We start from the raw sequence: 23228 nt of genomic DNA, 5'->3' as shown, positions 1-23228 counted from the left end.
CTGTCTCTTTCCCTCCCTCCTCCACCCCCTCTCTCTGTCTCTGTCTCTCCCTCTCTCTTTCCCTCCCTCTCCCTCCTCCACCCCCCTCTCTCTCTGTCTCTCTCCCTCTCTCTCTCTTTCCCTCCCTCTCCCTCCTCCACCCCTCTCTCTGTCTGTCTGTCTCTCTCTCTCTGTGGGTATGTATGTCTATTCCTAACCCTAACCTTCAATCTGGATATCTCTCCCTCCATCTCATCTCATCTCTCCAGTCTGTTTCCTGGACCTGCTATCCCTTCTCCATCTTTATTCCAACCCCATTGGTCTCTGTTCCACCTATCTTTGGATCACTGTCTCTCTATACATCCCGAAACTATTCTCTGCATCAGTACCTATCTCCTTCACTCTGAGTCTCTGTTCCTGTCTTATTTTTATGTGCCTTACTCTCTCTGTGTCTCTCATCATCTCTCTCTGGATTTCTCTGTCCCTCTTTCTAGGCCTCTAATCTCCCCACTCATCTGTGTTCTCAATCCATATCCTCCTCTCTTTGAGCAATGCTTCTACTTTTCCATCCCTTTCCCTTACTGTCTTTAGCCTCTCCCCAAGGCACTGTCTTGTCTGTCTCCACCCCACTCTGGACCTGTTTCCTTCTACTGTTTCCATCTGTCTCTCTTCCCTGTGTCTCTGTCATGATCCTGTACTTAGCTTTTCTTCTTGGAGTAGCTCAAGGACTCTCCTTCCCCTCCCCAGGACCCTTCTTCAGGAAGGAGGGGCTCCTCACTGATTTTCGAGTCTTCAAGCCTTTCAAAAGCCTCTGTGAACATATCCATACACATTTCTATCTTGGACTCCTTTATGCCCACAAACAATTGGCAGACACGGAGGCGTTCTGCATAGGTAGTGAAGCACTCGAGACAGGCCCACGTGGATGCCCTGAAGATCAGCAGGAACAACAGGACAATGCTCCCTACTAAGGAAACAAGACCCATAACAGAGGGTCTCTGGGTCTGAGGAGAAGACAGTAACCTTTGTGAGGTCACTGTGGGGGAGGGGGAGCCTGTGATCAGAGACTGAGTTTCAGCCAGTGGTCAAGCATCAGGCTCCATCTAGAAGGAGATTGCCAGGAGTCACCTGAAATCCCTAAATTTGTGGCTGAGCCAGGCGCCAGGCTCCCAAGAACCTCACCTGTGACCCTGGACGTCCTCACAGGTTAAAGGGTCTCAGGGACCCAGAGGCCGGCAATGCAGCTATAGTGGACCAGAAAAACCCTTTTCCCCAGAGGTAGGAACGGGGAAAAGAGACAGAAAGAGAGATACCCTAATCCCCAGAAGATAGAAAGGAACCAGGAGATACATCAGGAAGCTCATAAAACCCACAATGTCACAGAGATAAAGTCACAGCACTAGAGAAACAGAAGCTTCTAGAACCCTAGAGACAGTGGCTAAAAGACAGAGACAGAAAACTAGAAAATTTCATGATGGCATAGAGACTGCAAAAAAAAAAAAAAAAAAAGGGTGGGGAGGAGGGATAGGATAGAATGTGGACAGAGAAGAAAGAAGCCCCAGCTCCTACCAGGAACTCTTGGGCAGTGGTGTGGACCTGGGGTCCCCGCCGGCCCCTTCCAGTGCAGGGCGCAGCCTGGGGAAAGCTAGGAGGCCGTATAGTGATCTCCTCGGGTGTCTTCCTCAACTATACAACCTCCTACCTCAGCCCGGGGGGCGCGGCAGGTGGGCAGATTGACAGATGGATTGATGGGAGACCAGAAGTAGGGAGGGTGGGGAGGGCCGGGGAGGTCCCAGCCGCGATGGTGAGCCCCCGACACGGACCCACAGACACGAGCTTGTGTGCGGCGAAGGCCCCGCAAGGTCGGTTCTACGGGTGGGTGCCAGGACCCAGGAGTCCGGGCCCCCGGCCCCCTCCTCCCCAAGGAACCCAGGAATTCAGTCCCAGCCCCACAAGTTAAGCCCCAGCCCCCCTCTTTAAGGCCAGAGATCCAGACCTCAGCCCTCCTCCCTCAGTCCCAAGGCTCCCTCCCTTACATTAAGGGGTACTGGTCCCAGCCCTCCCTCCCACAGACAGATTTCCTACAGACATCCTCCCTTAGACTAAAGGGTCCAGGTCCCAGCCCTCCTTCCCACAGATCCAAGGCTGCAGACTCCAATGCCGTTGGACCCAATTCTCCTCAGTCCAGACCCAAGGGTCCAGTCCCTAACTATCACCGTTCTCCCCCACCCTCTCCCCTTCCCGGGCAGACTCAGGGTTCAACCAGGCACTTCCCTTAGAGAAGACACAGTCTGGTTGGAGACCTGGCTTCTGGAGTGCAGAAAGGATGTGTCCCCCGTTTGTCTTGGGCAATCTGAGCCCCTTCTATAACCCCTAAAGGTTTCATATCCCAGGCCTGAGCTAAAGGCCTTCTACGTATCGGAAATCCTTATGGGCCTCGGAATAATCCTATCTTTTCCAAAACCGTTCTCAAAACCTTAAGGGTGATAGCTATGATCTAGGAATAATGACACCAACCAGGGCCCTGTCTCAACACCTCCCAACTCAGAAATGAGGTCGCTACCTTTACCCAGGAACCTCCCAGAGGGGAAGCCACTAGGCCAAAGTCAGTTGTCCGCAAGTGGGAGGGGCCCTAGGACTTGCACCCACCCTGAGGCTCTAAGCTCCGAACTAGTCCTCTGAGGCTCCCAGGTTCCATGTCCGTCTTCTAGTTTCTTTCTCTCCGCCCATTTTTTCTTACCTTGCCCTTTTCTTATTCTCCCTTTCTTTCTCAGTTTGTATCACCCCTAACTAGGCTCTCCTCTTCTCCCATAACTGAATGTCTGGTCCTCCCTCTGTCTCTGTTCTAGCTGACCCTCTCTACATTCCCCTCTCTTCCTCCCTCCTATCTTCCATATCTACTTCTCAAGTCTCTCCCTCTTCTTCACAATCTTCTTTCGGTCTTCTTCCCTGGCTTTGTCTCTCCTTTCTTCTGGATTTCTGTCTCCCTCTCATTTTCTCCTCCCCGCTTTTTATTTAATCTAGCTTCCACCCTCTTCCCATCTTCCAGGCTCCTCTCGGGGTCTCTCCCTTTCTCTCTCTTTTCTCCTTCCCTCTCCTCCATCCCCTCCCCCCATTCCTTTCTCTTTCTCCTTCCCTCTCTCTCTCTCCCTCCCCCTCGCTGCTCGGAGCCAGGTCTGGAGTTGGGGGTGGAGTGGGGATGGAGTGGGGGTGGGTTGAGAAGGGGCCCTGGGTCGGGGTAGCGACCTGCTGAGGAGGGGGGAGGAGAGGCGGGAAGAGGGCGGAGAAGCAAAGGGGGAGGCGGGGGACCTGAGACCGGTCTTCGGCCTGAGCTCAAGTCCTCCTTTCCCTCCTTCCTAACCTCCCAGACCCTCGGGCGGGGGCGAGAGTCATGCCAAGGTGGGGAGGAAAGGGAAGGGAGGAGCCGTCCCCCCCCAACCAACCTGGCCCAGAGCCCAGGCCTGGGTTCCCAGCATGCCCCGGGGCTGCCTGGGGCCTGAGGGGGGTGGGTTGAGGAAAGCGGGGAAGCGAGAATCTCTTTTCTTAAAGATTCTCCAGCCCTGAACATCTCTCAACACACCCTGCAAGTTTCTCTTCAGAGGGGAAACTGAGGCTCACAGAGAAGGTTCCGGACTGGTTCAAGGTCACTGCCCCAGGCGTGGGTGCATCTCCCTTGGGTTCACAGGCTTGCTTTGAGGAAGGGGTAGGCACAGGACTTCTCCCTGGGTATGGGTCCCCTCCCCCTCTTTGCAGACCCTAGGGAGCCCCCAAGGGTCAGAGAGCAGACCCAAACAGTCTGGCACCATAGCAACCAACTGGGCCCGCCCCCTTAACCCCTGGAGGGCTGGACTCCAGCTGGAGCTAAAAAGGGGTGGAGGAAACCTGGTTCCAGGGAAGGAGCCCCCCACCTATGCCCCAGTCTGAGCAGCTAAGAAGAAAAATGTCTGGGGGCCCTGACTCTTGGGTTCTGAAGGAGGAGGGATTGGGGTTGGCCTATGCTTATGGGCAGGAGGTGATGGTTGGAGAGTGGACGGACTCCTTAGTCAGACGCAAGAAGGAGCTGGATGACCCAGCTCCTGGATCCTGGGCCGACCGCAACTAGGGCTTCGGCTTGTGGACTCTGGGCAATGGCTTGGAAGATAGACCCTGAGGGAAGAGGAAGCTGTGACCTGGAATCCCGGGTCCTCAGGGATTCCTGACGCTGGGCCTCTCTACTACCAGACAGCCCCTGCCCTAGGCGCTGACCCGGGCCCGTCTGGCAGCCCAGACAACCTCCTCCTCCCGGCACCCTCCCACTCACACGGCTCACCCTTGACCCCGCAAAGCCCCGCAGCCCCATCTCTGCCCCTCCCCCTCCCTTCCAGCCAGACATTAACCCTTGGGGCGCTGGAAGCACCTCCAAAGCCAGACAGTTTTCTTCCACCTCCCCCGCGGTCTCTGGCATCTGGTCCCGAGTCCCTTACACTCTGGGATCCTACAGCCTCCCTCTAGAATCTAAGAGATCCTTCTAGCTTCTGAAACCCGGAGACGCCAGAATCTAGACCTCCAGCTCCTTCCATCAAAGATTCAGAAGTCTGGACTCCGAGCTCTCCACCCTCCCCCCGTCCCGTCTCCCCACCCCCACCCTCCCGGGTACCACAACCGCCACCACCACTTCGCTATCCAAGCCAGAAGCCAGAATTCCAGGCCCAGGCTAGCTGCCTCCTCCCTTGGGGACCCTGGAGTCCGGCCCAAGTCCCATCCCCCTCCGGTTCCGCAGACTCACCGCTCCGCAGCTCCAGCGTCGCGAGGACCCACTGTCCTCCTCCAGCCCCAGCCCCAGCTTCTCCATCCTCTCCCTCCTCAGCCGCCCGCGGCCTCTCCTCTTCCTCCCGCCAGCCCCGCCATCCTCCGCCCCCGGTCGCCTGCTGCCTCCGGCCGGTGCCTCCTCCCGGCACTGAGCTCCCCGGCTCCCCCTCCCTAGTCCCCGCGGGCAGCGTGGCCTCGGACCGGCCCCCTCCCCGGGGGGCCCCTGCCCGGCCCCTCCCCACCGCCCAGCCCTGTCCGGCCTGGCTTCCCCCCACCCCCCTGCCCCGAAGCTGGCCCGGGTCCAGGGGAAAAAATTCCATCCAGCCCTAGGGAGGAGGAGCAGGGCGGAGGAGGGAGCGGGAGGGGAGGCTGGGCTAGGGGAACGTGACGCAGGGAGAAGGGAAGGGACAAAAGAGAGGCCGGGAGGCAGTGGAAGCAGACTCCCTCCTTCCCTCCTCCTCCTCGGATAGAGTCCGTTCAGTCTCAGTAGCTTTCTACCCTTCGATTCCCTCCAGCTCTCCTTCCTTCCAGACTCTAGGCCTCCTCCGTCTCGTCCTCCACTCCCATGTGATTCTTTTTTTCGCCTCCCTTCTATCTGCCCTTTCAGCCTTTCCCTGTCTGCGTCTTCAACCATTTTGCTAGCGAAGGTTCTTGCATTTTCTTTCTGGTTTTCTCCCTTTCTAGATGGGTGTGTTCTCCCTCTCCTCTTCCTCTCTGCACCTTCTCCAACCAGGGCTGCATTCCCACCCACCCCTTTCGCCGCGTCGCCACCCCCCTCCCCTTCTCCTGCGCAGTGTTCCACCCCTCCTCTGCACTGGAACTCAAAGGTGAATCAGACCCCTAAATCTGCCCTTGCACACGGAGATCACGGTCTGATGGAGGAATCAGACCCAGCCGCAGACTGTCCGGGGTGATGGAGGGTGCCTGAGGTGGGGTGGGGGGTAGAGTGTCGAGACCAAAGACTGAGGAGAGAGGGGAATGGGTGGAACGGCAGATAGAAACCCACCCTACAGCAGTCTGCAGACGATCCGCCAAGAAGGCGTGGTTGCTGGTGCGACCTTAAAAAAAAAAAACAAAAAAACAGAAGTTAGGTCCAGTTGTTGAAGGTAGCAAGCAGTAAGGGAGGTGTCCAGTCCAAGAGCACAGTTTAGGCAAAAGCCCAAAGTCAGGATCTAAGGTGATAGCAGAGGATAACAAAGAAGTCCACTGTGATCAGGAGGACCAAGAGACCGGAAGCGCAACCCAGACTAGAGTGAGTGGGCGGGCAGTCCTGAACGTGTTCAAGGCCAAGCTCAGAATGAAGTTGCTTGAAGCTGACTCTATGCCTAGGAGCCTTTTGAGCAAAGAGGAGGAAATGGGGGCAAATCTGACTGTCACACCTCTCTGGGAGTTTGGGTGATCTGCAAAGAAAGATTGTGGATTCTGAGGAGGAGGTCTCCTCTCTCCTTGGCAGGGGCTAGGACCAAGGAGGAAGGAGTGGAGAGGAGAGTGGGTACTTGGGGAGAAGAGCAAGAGAGACACGCAGAAACTGGGATTCTGAAATGGTGAAGAGAGAGGAGAGACCAGAGTATGAAAGGAAATACTGTGAGCAGCCGATCACAGCCTAAGGACATTAGTTGGGTAGATAGGGGATTTTGTATGTCTTTAAGCATATGGTGCACTATCATTTTTCTCCCCAGGTAGGATCACTTTTATTTTCACCTTTTTAAATGAAGTACTCCAAAGTTGCCTTATATTCATTCATTTTAGTGACTATGGTACACACATACACACACACACACACAGATCGTAAAAACATGCTAGGCAAGATTTCTGCTTCCCAGTCCCTCATAATAGTTGTTGGGTTTGTATTTTTATTATTATTATTTATTTTATTATTTTATTTTATTTGGTTTTAGACAGGATGTGGCCTGAAACTCACTTTTACTAAGATGCTTATGAGTGCAGGTGCCCACAGAGACAAGGAGAGTGAGGGCATCAGCTATTGGGAGTTAAGCAGTTGCAAATCACCCAGGATGGGCATTGAGAACTCAACATCAGTTATCGTCAAGAGCAATGCATGTTCTTAAGCACTGAGCAGTACTTTCAGGCTGTCTTATTTTATTTTAAGATTTATTTATTTGGGCCTTGAGAGATGGCTCAGCAATTAAGAGCACTGACTGCTCAACTGAAGGTCCTGAATTCAAATCCCAGCCACCCGTAATGAGATCTGATGCCCTCTTCTGATGCGTCTGAAGATAACAGTGTAGTTACATATAATAAAGTTTTTTTTTTAAAGCGTGAGCTTTTAAAAAATGATTTATTTATTTGTATTTTATTTAGTTAAAGTCTCACTCGGTAGACTAGACTGGCCTTTATCACAACTCTCCTGCTTAAGATTCTTAGAGTTTTCTTTCTTACTATACTTAAACTGTAAATTAAACTTTGTCATAAACATATGTGATGAAAGTAAGTATATTCCATATGAGGTTCAGTACTAATGGCTTCAAATAAAGATGTTGTAGCATATCTCATTTTCCCACCAATAAGAGGGAATACTACAGATGGCATTAGCAGTTACTACACATACTCTGTTGAAAGAAAAGAGCATTTCCTAAGTTTCGTAGTCTCTATAAAGGTTTGCAACCTGTGCGTGGTAACCCCTATGGAGATTGAATGACTCTTTCACAGGGTCATCTAAGACCATCCCACATATCACATATTTACCTCACGCAGTTCATAACAGGAGCAAAATTTCAATTAGTAAGTAGCAATGAAAATATTTTTATGGTTGGGAGTCAATACAACATGAACTGTATTAAAAGATCACAGCATTAGGAAGATTGAGAATCACTACTATAGAGACTATTTCACACACATCTTATTATCTGAAATAGATATTAGTCTCCATGTAAAAATTAGGAACTCAGGCTCTGCCATGGTAGGAGTCAAAGTCAGAGCCTCATGTATGGCAAACCCTGAGCACTCTCCCAGTGAGCTAAAACCCCAGCTCATTAGGACTTGGTGTTCTCAATAGGTAGAAGCCCAAAGGACTTATACTGTGTCTGTGAAAATATGCTTGGCATATGTTGACTTCTGCGCATAGATTCAAAGTTGATTTAAAAGTACTCTTTCTCAGTTTCTGCACATAGACTAGGTGTCTTGAATTACTGTATCCCATCCATAACCTCACTAATCCCTTGTCCTGGACTGGGTGCAGCTGGGTTCTTGTTCTGTCTGACAGAGCACTCTTTGAGGGAATAGCCTGCCTCTGAGTCACCTCTTGGTCCTGAATTTCACTCAACATGGGTGTGGCTCAGAGCAGGGATCAGGAAGATATTTGTTAAATGAGTGGAGGGATAGGTAAGATGTCAAGTAGGTTATTTAGAGATTAGTCTGTCACTTGTTTAAGCCAGTGGGATAAGAGAACACAGTTCTGAAGACATGAAGCCTTTATTCTCATCAGGAAGTCATGGGGACAACTGCTGCTCTTCTCTGCTTCAGAGAGTTCCAACTCACACAGAACCTAAAAGTTATACCTGAAATTCCTACATATCCTTGAAACTCAGGACCCAGCATTTGTATCACATGTCTCCAACCCCTGTGCTTCAGAATCTGTCACTCTCATTCAGCCCCTGGGGGTCAAGTGTCATTTAGTAACATGGCTTTGCAAGCATATCCATGCATATGCTCCCACATATCCACATAATGAAAAGATTTTTCGTGTACTTTAAATTTTAGATAGATTCATCAATTAAGGGCTAGTAAGATTTAACAGATAAAAAGCATTTGCCATGCAAGTGTGAAACTCTCAGTCTGCAGAACACATATTAAAAGGCCAAATGTGATATCTCACAACTAAAATTCAGAAACCTTAAAGCCAGATAGGAGACAAAGGTGAATCACCTGACACAAGTGCCCCCCACAATAATAGTAAATGAATATAATTTAAAATAAAGACTTTTTTTTTTTTGGTCTCAGCATATGCTCCGATTTTATATTTCCTGTTTACCTTTGTCTCACCCAAGTCTCTTGAAAAGAAATTGATACACTAATTATCCACTTGAAGTTTTTTTTCTGGACCCAATGTCTGTGAATGCAGTGGACACTAGATCAGTGTCATAACCTTAGTCATACGAGCAGGTTCTGTGGCTCTCACCTCATTCCAGACATCTATGCACTATTTCCTTATTAGCATAGGTCTGTTGGATGAAAGGCCAGGTTTCTTCTGGTTGTTTTTATCTAAATTTGCCTTACATTTTTCTCATACACACTGCATTGTCTCCCTTTTTAGCTGCCTTGTCACCGGCTTCCTCCTCGTGCTTCCCTTCCTTCTTGACTTCTTGGTATTTTTAAAGATGAATTGATTTATTTCATGTATGTGAGTACACTGTAGCTGTACAGATGGTTGTGAGCCTTCACGTGGTTGTTGGGAATTGAATTTTTAGGACCTCTCACTCCGGTCAACCCCACTCACTACAGTCAGCCCCGATCGTTCCCGTCAACCCCTCTCACTCAGTCCTTGCTTGCTCCCGCCCAAAGATTCATTTATGATACATAAGTACACTGTGGCTGACTTCAGACACACCAGAAGTGGGCATCAGATCTCATTACGGGTGGTTGTGAGCCACGATGTGGTTGCCGGGATTGGTACTCAGGACCTTTGGAAGAGCAGTCAGTGCTCTTACCTGCTGAGCCATCTTGCCAGCCTCCTTCTTGACTTCTATCTACATTTTCATGCATGTCTTATGAATGTTATTGCCTATACATAGGCTCATACAGAGTCTAGAGGCTAATGGCAAGAACTATCCTCTATTATTATTCTACTTTATTCACTGAGGCAGGATCTCTATGTCCAATTCAGAGCTAAGGGGGAACAGCTAACCACAGCAGCTTGCCCTGAGGACCCCCCGATTCTGTCTTTTAAACACTGAGCATTCCTTTTCACTTCCCCTTTATTTAAAGCAAGGGAGATCTTTTAAGATTTTTATTTTATATGTATGAATGTTTTTTCTGCATGTATATCTATGCACTACATGCATGCTTAATGCCAGGTGATCAAATCTCTGGGAATGGAGTTAGAGACAGACTATTGTAGGCTACCAGCTAGGTGCTATGAATTAAATCCACAATTTGCCACAGTCAGAAAAGAACTTGGAGTCAGTTTTTATCCTCCACAATGTGAGTCCTAGTGATCAAAGTCAAGTGGTCAGCCCTCATGAAAAGTTCCTTTACCCTCTGAGACATTTTTTTTCCAGAAGTTTATTTATTTTAAGATAGGGACTTCCATAGCCCAGGGTGGCTTTGAACTTTCTATGTAGCTGATGAAATCCTTGAACTTCTAATTCTTCTGCGTCTCCATCCCAGATGCTGATATTATAGATAAGGACTCTCACAGTGTTCTATGCAGTGCTGCGGGCCAAACTCTGGGCTCTGTACATGATAAGCAAACACTCTACCAACTGAGCTACATGACTAGCAGCACATTTTTTCCTAAATGTATATGTACTATATGTTTTCTACCTGTTTTCAAATTTAAGCATTTAAAAGTTTTAAGTTGGAAAGAAAAATCTTGTCTGTTTTTACTTAATGTCAACACTTTCTCATTCAGATGAAATGTGTTTATTATGTATTTGCTGGAGCGAGAGGCTGGAATATTCAATAATGCTTGGGAAAGCATGAAAGGTGCAGATCCGAAGCAGAGATCATAGTTCACAGGATTAAATAGGCAGCTCTCAGACTCACAGGTCGGAGGCAGAGCAAAAAGAGGAGGACCAGGCAGTAGGAAAACCCAAGTTTCCCAGCAGTCACAACAAAGACTTCTAGCCAATCCCCTCTAGAGATTACATTGGGTCTGAATATTGCACACTGACTAGTTAAGAAAACAACTTTAGCCCAGGGAGGTGTTTCAGGCAGTGAATGCTGATGCTTGCTGGCAAGCCTGATGACCTGAGTTTGATCCCTGGGATCCACTTTGTAGAAGCAGAGAACAGAAAACCAAGAGTTTTTCTTACCTCCTTAAGAACACTAGGACATGAACACGCATACAAAGTAAATAAACACATAAGAGCACATACACACAAAATAACAACCTATGGCATATCAAATTATTGCAGTATTTTATATGTATGAGTGTACATATGTCTGTACAAGCATGCATACATGAAGGAGCACATGTGTGTGGGTCAGAAGACAACTTTTAAAGGTTACTTCTCTCCTTCCATGATGTGATTCCGAGGGACTGACTTCAGTTTGTCAGGCTTTGTAGCAGGCACCTTTACAGACTCACTGAGTCATCTCACTGACCTTGACAAATTAAGATAGTGATTCTCATTTGAAGAAAGAATGATCCATGTGTCAGGCAGTGTTGTGAACTAGAGTTTTAAGACCTTAACCTAGCAGGGCACAGACAGCAGGGAGCAGGTGCTGAACAAAAACCAAACAGGTAAACTGCTGATTGTCTAAGTCTGACAACTAAGTTGGCCTTGCTTGGATATGATGTGGTTAGGGAATCTCTGTTAGTTGAGACTAGGCCAGCTAGAGAACTGATTGAGATTTGGCCAAAGCTTCTCTGAAACTGGTAGAAATATGCCTGTTTGTTTACACACACACACACACACACACACACACACACACACACACACACTTATACCGAGTGAGTGTAATATCAAATAAGTCCCTCCTCTAAAAGCCTGTTTTTAAAGTTAAGCCTACAAGGGGCTGGAGAGATGGCTGAGCAGTTAAAATCACTGACTGCTCTTCCAGAGATCATGAGTTCAAATCCTGGCAACCACATGGTGGCTCACAAACACCTGTAATGGGATTTGACACCTTCTTCTGGTATGTCAGCTACAGTGTACACACACACATATATATATATAATCTATATATATATATATAATATAATAATATAATAATAATCTAAAAAATAAAATAAAGTTAAGACTTTGTTGAGAGATGGGGCCGTGTGGCCAGGGTTGGGTAGAGGGCATAAAAACAGAGTTTGGAGAAAGCAACTCATGGACAGAGTTGGAGGAGAGTTGGAAGGAGAGGACTGAAGGGCAAAGATATGACAAAAAACCTGAAGACCTTATAGGAAGCAGCCTTGTGGCCAGTCTTGAGAGGATGGACTTCACAGACTAGGTTAAGGGGAGTGTCCTTTAGGACAAAGTTGGAAAGAAAGAAAGGCCTTATAGACACAATTGGGAAGAGACAAAGTAGGGAGGTGCCTCATGGATAAGATTAGGGCAACAAGGTTGGGAGGACAGAAGTCACGGATAGATTGGGAGAAGGAGATTCATGGACAGAGCTGGGATGACAGTCCTTGTGGACAGGTTTGAGAGAAGGGTCCTGATGGGAGTTGCTTAGGCCATGGGAATTCCAGACTCAAGAATGTCTTCAGGTAATGAAATTAATTTCTTTCCTCTTTTACCTTCTGCCTATGCTAGAAGGCAGCACCTGGACAACAGACTTCCCAATACAGTAAGGACAAATTTTTATCTTCTTTGTTCTGTTTTCTTTTTTTTCTTAAGAGTATATACTGTGTGTTTAGCACATCATCTCCATTCTCCTCTAACCAAGGCCTACTTACCCACTCCCCACTCTTACTTGTTTTTCAAGACAATTTTTCTTCTTTGATTTATTTTAAAGATTTATTACTTTTTGTGGGTGTCTTCTTGAGTCGATGTCTGTGTACCATACATGTACAAGTGTCCATGGAGGCCAGGAGAGGATGCTGATCCTCTATGACTGTATTTAGAGAGGGTTTGTAAGCTGCCCTGAGGATGTTGGGAACCAAATATGTCCTTTGGAAGAGCAAGTGCTCTTAAGCACTGAGTGGTAGCTCCAGTCTTGCTATTTGTTATCCTAGGACTGGCTTGATGACAGACATATATGATTGTGTCCTGCTTTTTAAATTTTGTTTTCTTTTCCTCATTTGTTTTTGAGTCAGGGTCTCATGAAGTCCAGGCTGGATTCAGATGCACTGTGTAGCTGAGGATAGCTTTGAACTTCTTTCTTCCTGCCTCCACCTCCAGAGTGTTAGCATGATAGGCTAGGCTCAGAACAAGTACCTTTAATGAGAATGCTTTGAAATCTTGGAACCAAGAAAGGATAGGAATAAAAATGTGAGAATAAAAACCTATAAAGAATACATAAGGTGGAAATAGAGGTGTTTTTTGTGATAGGCAGACTTTATAAAATTGTTTGTGGTTGTAGCTTTCATCTCACTAAAGAAAATACTCTTTAATAACTAAGGTTTTAGTCATTAATTTTATTTAGATCATATGCCTTTTAAGAAAAGGTATTATTTGAAAAGTCTGCACATCTATGAGGATGAATTTGAAAAAGATTGACAGCTTTCTTGAAGTGAAAATAAAATCACGTGTTAAAGTCTTACAGTAATTTTTTTTCCTCAAGACAAAGTGAATTCAGATACAGGGAAAACAATAAAGCACTGCCGTGTATTGCCCCAACACATATTTTCTCTCACTAATCAAACTTCCTTCCTTCCTTCCTTCCTTCCTTCCTTCCTTCCTTCCTTGCTTCCTTCCTTCCTTCTTCGCCCTTCTCTTTCTCTTCCCCCTTCTTGCTAACATTGGGTCTGGGGATCAAACTCAGATGCTCCTGTGTCTGCAGCCATTACTTTACCAACTGAGCCATTTCTCCTTTTGAGTACCACAGATTGTAGACTAACTGTTCAGATGCCTGAGCCTGTGAGGGATATTTCTCATTCAAACCACCTCAATAGGAGAAATGGCTCAGTTGGAAAAGTGATGGCTGCAGACACAGGAGTATCTGAGTTTGACCCCCAGATCCAATGTTAAGAAGAAGGAAGAAGAGAAAGAGAAGGGGAAAAAAGGAAGGAAGGAAGGAAGGAAGGAAGGAAGGAAGGAAGGAAGGAAGAAAGGAAGGAAGGAAGGAAAGTGCTGGAGGCAGAGACTGTGTATCCCTGGGGCTTGATGGTCAACTAGCCAGCCTTACCTGTCTGGTGAGTTCCCGGTCAGTGAAAAACCTTGTCTAAACAACAACAAAAACAAAACTCAGAATCTTCTGACCAAAAGCAACTTAGGAAAGAATAGGTTTGCGTTAGCTCACAATTCTTGGTTACAGTCTCTTATTTCAGGGAAGCCAGGGCAGAAATTTCACGCATCACATTCAGAGAAAGAATTACTGCCTTCATGCTTAGTACCAGCCTGGCTTTCTTTATTGACTCTTGTACAGGTCAGAGAGCAAGCCCAGGGAATGATGGCATCCTCTTTCAGGCTAGTTCTTTCCACATCAATTACAGCTGTCAAGACAATCCCCATAAACATAACCATGGCCAACCTGACCTAGACAGTTCCTAAGGAAGAGACTTTCTCCCAGGTGATTCTTGGTTACATCAAGCTGACAATTTGAACCAACATTGTCATTTTAACTAACAAGTGAGCTAAGCAAGAGAGGCAAGGTTGGGCCTGAGATTGTGTACTCCAGCCCTAGGTCTGTATACTGTGTAGTGGCTTAAAGTTAAACTGTTCTGTTAGACTTTACACAGACTCACCAGGAGAATATTAATTCCCTCAGCCCACAGTTAGTCACTTTGCCAAAGTGTTAAGCCATCTGCTTTGGCCACACTAAGCCATATTTTGTCTTCTTCTTTAGTTTAGTGTACAGGTCCTAGACAGGTCACACCTACAGCTGACTTGGTGATACTGGGTTCTTTTAAGGCAATCCGATACTTTCTTTTTCCTTTTTTTTTTTTTTAAGATGTATTTATTTGTATTTATATGAGTACACTGTAGCTGTATTCAGACATACCAGAAGAGGGCATCAGATCCAATTACAGACATTTGTGAGCCATCATGTGGTTGCTGAGAATTGAACTGAAGACCTCAGGAAGAGCAGTCTTATCCTCTGCCAGAGTCTCATGTTGGGAATGCAGAGGCTACTCAATCTTCTTTGTTTTGGTTGGTCTTCAAGTCAGTGAGAGGCAGCCAGTTCACCACAAGAGCTTCTTAATAACCTTTATCACCAAGGTGGCTATATCACTTAATCTCCCCTAATGGTCTCTATCCTATTTTACTATTGGTAATAATTAGAGTGATCATAAAATATTAAACGTGACTGGGAGACTCTAAAACTAAGATAGATTTAAATAAAAGAAAGAAAATATTGAATGTGTCTAAATGAAAGTGTATTCTGATAGTTCACCTCGGGGTTGGGTAACTAAATTAACTTCAGAGTTGTATTAGATATGCAAATTATAATGTTAAGGATAATGACTAATGAGGAAATAGAGTGTAAAAATTACAAAAACAGAGAAAATAATCAGGAAGAGGAAACAGTACCCCAAGAATCTAAACATGAGCCAGAAATTTTTTTTTAAAGAATCATGGTGCATAGAGCTGGTTTATCAGATAAAAGGTGATACCAGTGAGCCTCAAGAACGTAATTTGAGCCCCAGTACCCTCCTGGTAGAAGGGAAGAACCTGCTACCACAAGTTGTCCTCTAACCTTCATGACATGTGGATGCCTGCTTGAGTATGTGTGCATGTGCACACATTCTCTCTCTCCTTTCCCTCCCTCCCTCTCTCTCTCTGTCTCTCTCTCCTCTCACACACACAAACACACACATACAATTTAATTTTTTCTTTTAAAGGGAAATAAAAATATCAACTTTTAATGATAATGTGATCTCCTACCTAAAAATCTTGACAGAATTTACAAAAAAAAAAATTGTAATCAGGTTCTTTGACCTTGTAAAATATAAGTTCTTTACACTAATCATAATCTGGGATTAAAGGCATGCACCACCACCTCCTGTCTTTGGTTGTCAATTTGACTACATCTGTGATTAACTAAAATCCGTAAGTGGAGGACACATTTGTAAGGTACTTTTTGCTCAATTTGAAGTAGGTACATCGACTTCTATTCTGGACCTGTGAGGTAGAAACACATCTTTAATCCAGGCCTTGAGGCAGGAAAACACACTTTTAATCTGGTCCACACCTTCTTCTTGAAGCCTATATATAAGGACTGTCTATTCAGGTATATAACATATTATATATTATTACATATAATACATAATACACAATATTGTATACTATTACATGCAATGTATTGCATGTTATATTTATTATACAATCATATACATTAAAAATATAATATATACATAATAGTTAATATATAATATAAAGTATAATACATTCATTCTATAAGTTCTGTTGCTCTAGAGCAGCCTGATTAATATAGGTGTCTTCTGTTTGGACACAGGAGAGGTCATAAGTGGCAGCTGATCCAGGGTCTCTGGTCTGACAGCACACTGGATTTCCCCTGTCTGTTCAGGTACATGAATGTGTAGTTGGCAGGTTGTCTTTGCCGTGTCTGTGTGTGAATTTGCCCGTGTCTTTCTATGTGCTTCTGTTACTTTGGTTTCCCTGGTATTGACCAGTGGCTTTCTTTGCTTACGAGCACTACCTCCCCCACTAAGGGTTAAGACTCATGCCTTCCAGTATGGGATCTGAATCCCTTTGGCTCTGCCAGATCATCCAGCAGTCCCCCTCTGCCTGCCTCACTCAGGCAGCACTCACTTGTTTTGTGACTTGACTCTGGATCAGGGTCTCTGTGTGGAGTTGGGGAGGGGCTGAGCCTCTCAACCAGGGCCCTCAGCAGGAGGCACACTCTCCGGAAGAAATAGTTCCCCGAGGTGCACATTATCTCTGTTCCCCCTCCTTCTCTAAGCAATAGCACAAAAGGGGAAAAGAGCAAGTTCTACTCCTTCGTTTTTTTTCATGATTTATGTCTCCTTTTCAACAAATGACCATTATAATTTGCAAACACAAAGCCCACCATTCTCTGAAAACCTTAAAACTGCTCCGGGGCCAGCCAGGGGTGATCGCTGCTGGATAATGCTGTGTGGACAGAATGGACTTTCCCTTGTGCCCAACACTGAACAAGACTTCATACGGCCTTCCCTAGGTCCTATTTAGAAGAATTGGAGACATCGGTTAAAAGATTTCCTTTGTCACCCAGTCAGCCCCAAGAATTAGAAAAAAAAGTTAGGCAGGGAAGTGGTGGCACACACCTTTAATCCCAGCACTTGGGAAGCAGAGGCAGGCAGATTTCTGAGTCTGGGTTAAGACTCATGCCTTCCATGTAGCCTGGTCTACAGAGTGAGTTCCGGGACAGCCAGTGCTATACAGAGGAAACCTTGTCTCAAACAAACAACCAAACCAAACCAAACAAACCAACCAAACAAACAAACAAAAAATAAATAAATAAAAAAGAAAGAAAAAATAGAAAAATAGTTAGATTTAAAGGTAAAAGTAGGTCTTAGTTGGTGGGGGTAGCTCAAAAGGTGTTCAACCACAGAGAATTGATTGAGAGACAACTTCTGCATGAATTGAAAGCCATAGTCACATTCTCTGATGATGAGATGCATGCAGTTAAAATTAAAGCTATCCAGAAAAATTTTGGTGCTTACCCTCTGTCAGAAGAATATCTCTTAGCTGAAAGCTGTGCCTGCAATGAAAAGATATACATGGGCTATCTCTCAGTTTGACAACAAAGATTCCTATGGGCACAGTCTGAAAGTAATCTTAGTAGGACTGGCCCAAGACAACGTTCCTCTAATTCTTAAATTAACCGGTTGGCTACCCTATTTAGATTAAACAATGCCAAATGACCCTAGTGACAAGAAGGGAGAATTGCATCCCATATTGCCTGGTTTGAAGAAGTAGGTATCCTGGTGCCCTGCCAGTGGTCCTGGAATAAAACTTTCCTGTTTGTGAAGAAACCTGACACCTCTGATTCTCATAAGTCTGATTCTTCCACTAAAACATATGAATCACTGTCTTGGACATGAAAGGTGCATTTTTCAGCCTTCCATTGGCAGAGGTAAACAAACCCATCTTTGTTTTTAAGTAGACAGACCCAGAGAAAGGTTATATCAGACAACTTACATGGACCAGGTTGCCTCAAAGATTTAACAATTCTCCAACCCTATTTAATTAGACACTAAATGCTGACCTCCTGGCCTATCCATCAGAGGTTTCCTGGTGAAATGGATTATAAAATAGTCCCCGCACTACTGCTACAGAACTTACAAATGTTGATCTACACAACCTTGGGTAAAAAAAAGCCCAACTTTGTACAATGCAAGCTACCTATCTTGGTTACCAGCTGAGGGAAGACAAAAGGACCCTGTCTCAGAGAAGTATTGGTACCATCCCTCAGATTCTAACTCTGAAGACTAAGTTAAGATAGGTTCTAGAGTTCCTAGGTGGACCTAGGTATTGCTGCCTGTGGATACCAGAGTATGTGGAGGTAGCAAGGCCTCTGTATACCAGCACAAAGAGGGGGCAGTGAGTCCCTAATTTTGACTGAGACTAAACAAAAAACATTTGAAGCTTTACAAACAACCGGGATATTGGTTCCAATGCTAGGATGTCCAGATGTCTCAAAACCTTTTTCTCTATTTATCAATGAAAAAAAATTACAAAAGGGGTTTAATCTAAACTTTGAGGCCATGAAAATACCCTGTGATATACTTGTCCAAATGATTGGACTCTGTAACCACAATATGGCTCACCTGTCTAAGAGGTGTGGCAGCTACTGTTAATCTACTGAAGAAACAATCAAACAAGTTACCTCTCGGTCTGGATCTTATACTCACAGTACCCTATGATGTTGTTGTGATCCTCCTCAAAGAACACCAGCAAGATGATTATCTAATATGTGTATGACCCAGTACTAGGCCCTACTTTTAGACTACCTTGGCTTCCAATTGAGAAACCCACTGCTAACAATCCTGCTACCCTCTCGCCTGATGATGCTCCAAATATTCTCATCTAGGACTGTCATGAATGAAAGATGAAACTAGGTACATGACAGCTGAAACCTACTGACATTCTGATGACATACTGTGACCTGGTGCTGCCTGAGTCTCCATTGTGGAGAAGAAATGAACAGCTCCCACCCATGGGTTAATGGAAGACATCAGTAGGGAAAATCATTCTGTCAAAACAACTGGCAGAACTCTAGTAACTGATCTTCACCGGGCTACTCATCTGGGGTCTACAAAATTTTCTGAATTATTCAGACCAAGGTATGTTACACCTAGACTAGACAGCCTAGGTTGTCTCAGCCAGATGTCTGGTTTGTGGGCAAGTAAATCCAAAACAGAGAACCCTTACCCAGGAATGGGTCTTAATGGGAGACTACTACCCAGATGAACTTTGGGCAAACCGACTTCACCAAGTTCCAGACAGCCAGGCAGAATGCGAATACCTGCTAGTTTTTTTATAGATATCTTTTCCAGATGGGTAGAACTACTCCCCACCTAGACTGAATCTGTTCAAATAGTAATGTAAAAGCTCCTCTGCTGTCTTAATCAATGTTCTATTGCTATGAAGAGACACTATGGGCATGGCAACTCTTACAAAGGAAAATATTTCACTGGAGCTGGCTTACAGTTTCAAAGATTCAGTCTGTTATTATCATGGCTGGAAGTAAGGTGGCACACAGGGAGACAAGATGCTGGAGAGGTAGCTGAGAGTTCTACATCCTGATTACAGGCAGCAGGGAGAGACAGTGGGCACAGCTTGAATATTTGAAACCTCCGAAGCCCACTATCAGTGCTCTCTCTCTCTCTCTCTCTAACAAGGCTACACCACCAAATAGTGCCACTCCCTCGTGATGAAGCATGGGAATCTATGAGCCTATGTAAGCCATTCTTATTCAAAGTGGCACATCCTCTCCCTTGCTCCCAGAGGCTTGTAGCATTCAACCCATCTTCAAAAGTCCCCATAGTCTACCACGGTCTCAACACTATTTAAATGTCCACAGTTCAAAATCTTTCAAGGATTCATGTCAATCTTGTAACTATGACCCTCTGTAAAATCAAAAGGAAAAAGCAGATCACATACTTCCCACATACAATGTCAGAAGATAGACATTATCAATCCAAAATGGAGGAAAGGGGGCATAATACTGGACAAAAGCAAGACAGAAAAAAGATTGGGCACACTCCAAATTCTGTAACTATAAGTCTGGTGTCCAAGAGCTCTTCAGGTTACCAATTTCTTTCAGCTTTGTTGATGCAATACACTTCTTTCTCTTGGGTTGTTTCCAGTATATATTAGCAGGTTTCCTCAAGTATCCCACGACTCTGGCATCTCCAACATCTTACGGCCTCCAAAGCAATGCAGACTTCAACTTTACAATTTCACGCAATGGTTTCTCTTAGGCTTCCATGCAGGGACACCCCTGGTATATGCCTGGCCTCGGCAGCTTTCCTTAGTTTTGGAAGGAGATCCCATAATATCTTTCTTGTATCTGGCTTTGACAGAACCATCTGGCTGAAGTGCCAAGTCCTGCAGCTTGGTGGGGCTGGAACATAGCTAACTTGTTCAAATATACTTCCACCAACTTTCTGTTTTCAGTGGTTTACTTCACTGAAATACTGAAATAATATTGGCTTTCCTGTAGCATACTGGACTCTGTACCGGATGTTATCCACAGAGATCTGTGGGGAATCTCGCCTGGCTGGGGAATCTCCTCTGGCTGGAGTGGCTAAAGGCAACTAGGAACTAAGGTGTGAGCCACTAGGCAGGAAGTAACTCTGGTGGGCCTGGCAGCATCCACAGTGAAAGCTTCGGTAGAGAACTCTCTTCCCCAAAAGGTGTAATAGCTATTTTATGACAGAAGCTTTCAGATGATCCTTCATGAAGTAGTTCTCACACCTTTACTCCTTCTACGCAAGGTCTTATATACATTTTGGGGTAGGTTGAGGTCTAAGAGCAGTTGCTGTCTATTTGCTTGGTCTGAGATGTTAAGGATGCCTCATTTGCATGTAGAGGGGCTTCAGGGCACTGTGCTTATGTGACTGATTGTCATGATCCTCTTCATGGGGTGCCATGGTCATGTGACAGGGACCTGGTGGTGGTGGCAGATGAAATGCCTACCATCCTCTGGTGTGGGGTGTCAAGAGTTTCTGAACCCACTAAACTTTACCAAGTTTCCTGGCATGGTCTCCTGGCCCACAATAGCATGCTTTGTAGACCAGGCTGGTCTTGAACTCAGAGATCCACCTGCCTCTGCCTCCCAAGTGCTGAGATTAAAAGTCCATACCAGCCCCTAAATTTTTCTTTAATTACTTTCACAAATTGGAAACTTAGTTGGGTAGATAAGCCGTCTTCCTTTACTTTGCTTTGGGTCTTCTGCATTCCATATAGGGAGGAATTTTCTCCCTATGAGGTCACTGCTTCCTTCATTCCATTTAGCCTCTGGCTTTTTAAAACCTTTTATAGCTCCCAGAGCACTGGACTTAGCCCAATTATGCTTTCTAGTCCTCCTTTTCTCTTTAAACTGTTGTAGGAGTTTTATAAATCCTTGTCCTGGGATTCTTCCCCATCTTAGATCATTAAGTTTCCAAACAAAAACACACACATCAGACAATACAAAAGATAGGCAGCTGCCTACTCTACGCTGTGAGAATCTACTTTTCTATCAATAACCCTGGGTTGTTACTTAGTGTGTACTATGTTTTATCTAGGCTGTTCCTAACTCCAATTGGCCAGCACACAGGGCCATGTTCTCTTGACTCTTAACTCATAATGGCTTCTCCTTCCTCCCCTTGCACATTCTTTTTCCCCTCATGGTTTCTCTTCCAACCCTAAAACCTAAACCTCACTTATGTCTATTCTGCCCAGCTATTGGCTGTTGGCATCTTTATGTACCAATCAGATATAAATTGGGAGCAGGATCATGGGGCTACATGCAGACTCCAGGTCTTAGGAACTGCATTTCACATTACAATACACAGTAAAAGAAAAAAACCTCAACATTAAACTGTACATTTTGTCTTTTTCACTGCTCAGATTGCTCCTTTTTATTATAGATCTGATTAAGACTGGTCCCTAACCCTAACCCTGACGCTGACCCTAACCCTAACCCTGACCCTGACCCTGACCCTGACCCTGACCCTGACCCTAACTCTAACCCTAACCCTAACCCTAACCCTAACTGATACTGTGTGGGTTAAGCAGGTAGTCAAAGAGGCAGCTGAACAAATCTAGAAAGGACTCTGTATAGTGATTCTCTCTACTTCTATGGCTGTGAAGGTAACTAACATTAAACTATGGATTCACTATACAGGTTAAGAAAGCAGAAGCTATAGACACTATTGCCAAATGGATTGTTTCCCAGCCTATGGACATACTAAAATTAAGGCTTCAATGGGCCCAAGACCTTTCTACTTCTGCCTCTCTACTTCCTCCTTATTATTATGTTTGGTATAAGCACAATTGTGGTCCAACACCTCTATACTCTCAGGCCAGGACCAGGGAACAGACAAAGACAGGTGTAGAATAGGTGGCATCTACATATAAGCAACCAATATTGCATCTTGATCTATACTTACTGATGCCTACTTCTAAGTGTCTGGTGATATTGAAAAAAGAGGACATATATACAATAAATATGGGAGTTTATCTTTTGGAATAAGAGTAAACGTTTATAATTCTATTCATTCCCTGAGGCTAGCCCCCCCTAGTTGCCAGGAACAAGGGAGATTACATTGCAAAAATTGGGATTATAAAACAGAGGCTTTCCCTAAAAATACACAGATGAATATAGTGAAAAAAAGCCCCCACCCAAAAAATACATAATAAGAAGATATATCCAATGGTCATAAAATTAAAAATCTAAAAATTCTGAAAGAAAGATTCTGATCTTTTAAAAATAAGAAAAACTTGGGGATCAGACTCTATGTCACAGGAAAAGACCCTGGGAATAGAGCTAATCATTTCCAGCCTAAAATACATCAGGATTTCTGGTTACACTTAGACAACCAGCCTCCATAATACATAGCAGTAGGAACTAACTATACTGTTAACCTGTTGACTGACAAAACTGACTGTGACTGGAGGCAGCGAAAATGAATATTAAAGGACTTCCAAGGAACCAAAACTTATCTAACATCCAAAATATATAACCTAGGCATTTCCGCCTTCTTCTGATGTCTACTATTCTGTCTTACACATGAATTCATAACAACAGCATTACTGACTCATGAGACCACTTGCTGGATGTGTACTGATGTTTTGATTTAATGTGCCGCCTCTTCTGATGCTTTCCAAACTCAGTAGACAGGAACCTAGAGGTATTAATTTTTTTTTTCTGAATTAAAACAACATGTTGTAGCCCCTTGCAGAAATGATCCTACAAAATCAAAGATGCTTAGACTTGCTTCTTATGAAATAAAGAAAACTGCGTAGGGCTTTGGAGAGAACCTATCATTTCTATGCTAACTGATCAGGTATAAGAGAAACACTATGCCATGGTTGAAAAAGTGCCAAAAACAGAAAGAAGCAAAGTTATAAATCAAATAATCGATACGTCTTTGTTCTCTTGGTTCCCTTGGCTAGCTACTCTGCTATCAGCACAGGCTGGACTTCTAATTATCATTCTGATTGGATTAACAACAGGGCTCTGCATCTTTT

The 23228-nt window shown here is 45.0% G+C and overlaps 1 protein-coding gene and 1 long non-coding RNA gene across 4 annotated transcripts in view; one reads left to right on the top strand and one right to left on the bottom strand.

Moving 5' to 3' along the window:
* Positions 1 to 6022, bottom strand: part of Spaca6 (sperm acrosome associated 6) — a 26344-nt gene extending 20322 nt beyond the window's left edge. For 2 of the 3 annotated variants that reach the window (XM_031354735.1, XM_031354734.1), the window contains exon 1: positions 4745 to 6022. In XM_031354735.1, the coding sequence (XP_031210595.1) occupies positions 4745 to 5087 (343 nt within the window). In that variant the 5' untranslated portion in view covers positions 5088 to 6022. Of the gene's footprint in view, positions 1 to 757; positions 3554 to 4744 lie in introns of those variants that run through there. The other variant, XM_031354736.1, reaches the window with a different exon arrangement.
* Positions 1034 to 23228, top strand: part of LOC116079070 — a 53506-nt gene continuing 31311 nt past the window's right edge. Inside the window, exons 1-2 of the long non-coding RNA XR_004113744.1 lie at positions 1034 to 1257; positions 16000 to 16071. This is a non-coding gene — a long non-coding RNA (uncharacterized LOC116079070). The remainder of the gene's footprint in view (positions 1258 to 15999; positions 16072 to 23228) is intronic.

The sequence above is a fragment of the Mastomys coucha genome, unplaced genomic scaffold, assembly GCF_008632895.1.
Source record: "Mastomys coucha isolate ucsf_1 unplaced genomic scaffold, UCSF_Mcou_1 pScaffold5, whole genome shotgun sequence".
NCBI classification, from domain to species: Eukaryota; Metazoa; Chordata; class Mammalia; order Rodentia; family Muridae; genus Mastomys; species Mastomys coucha.
This window is presented reverse-complemented; position numbering and strand designations above follow the sequence as displayed.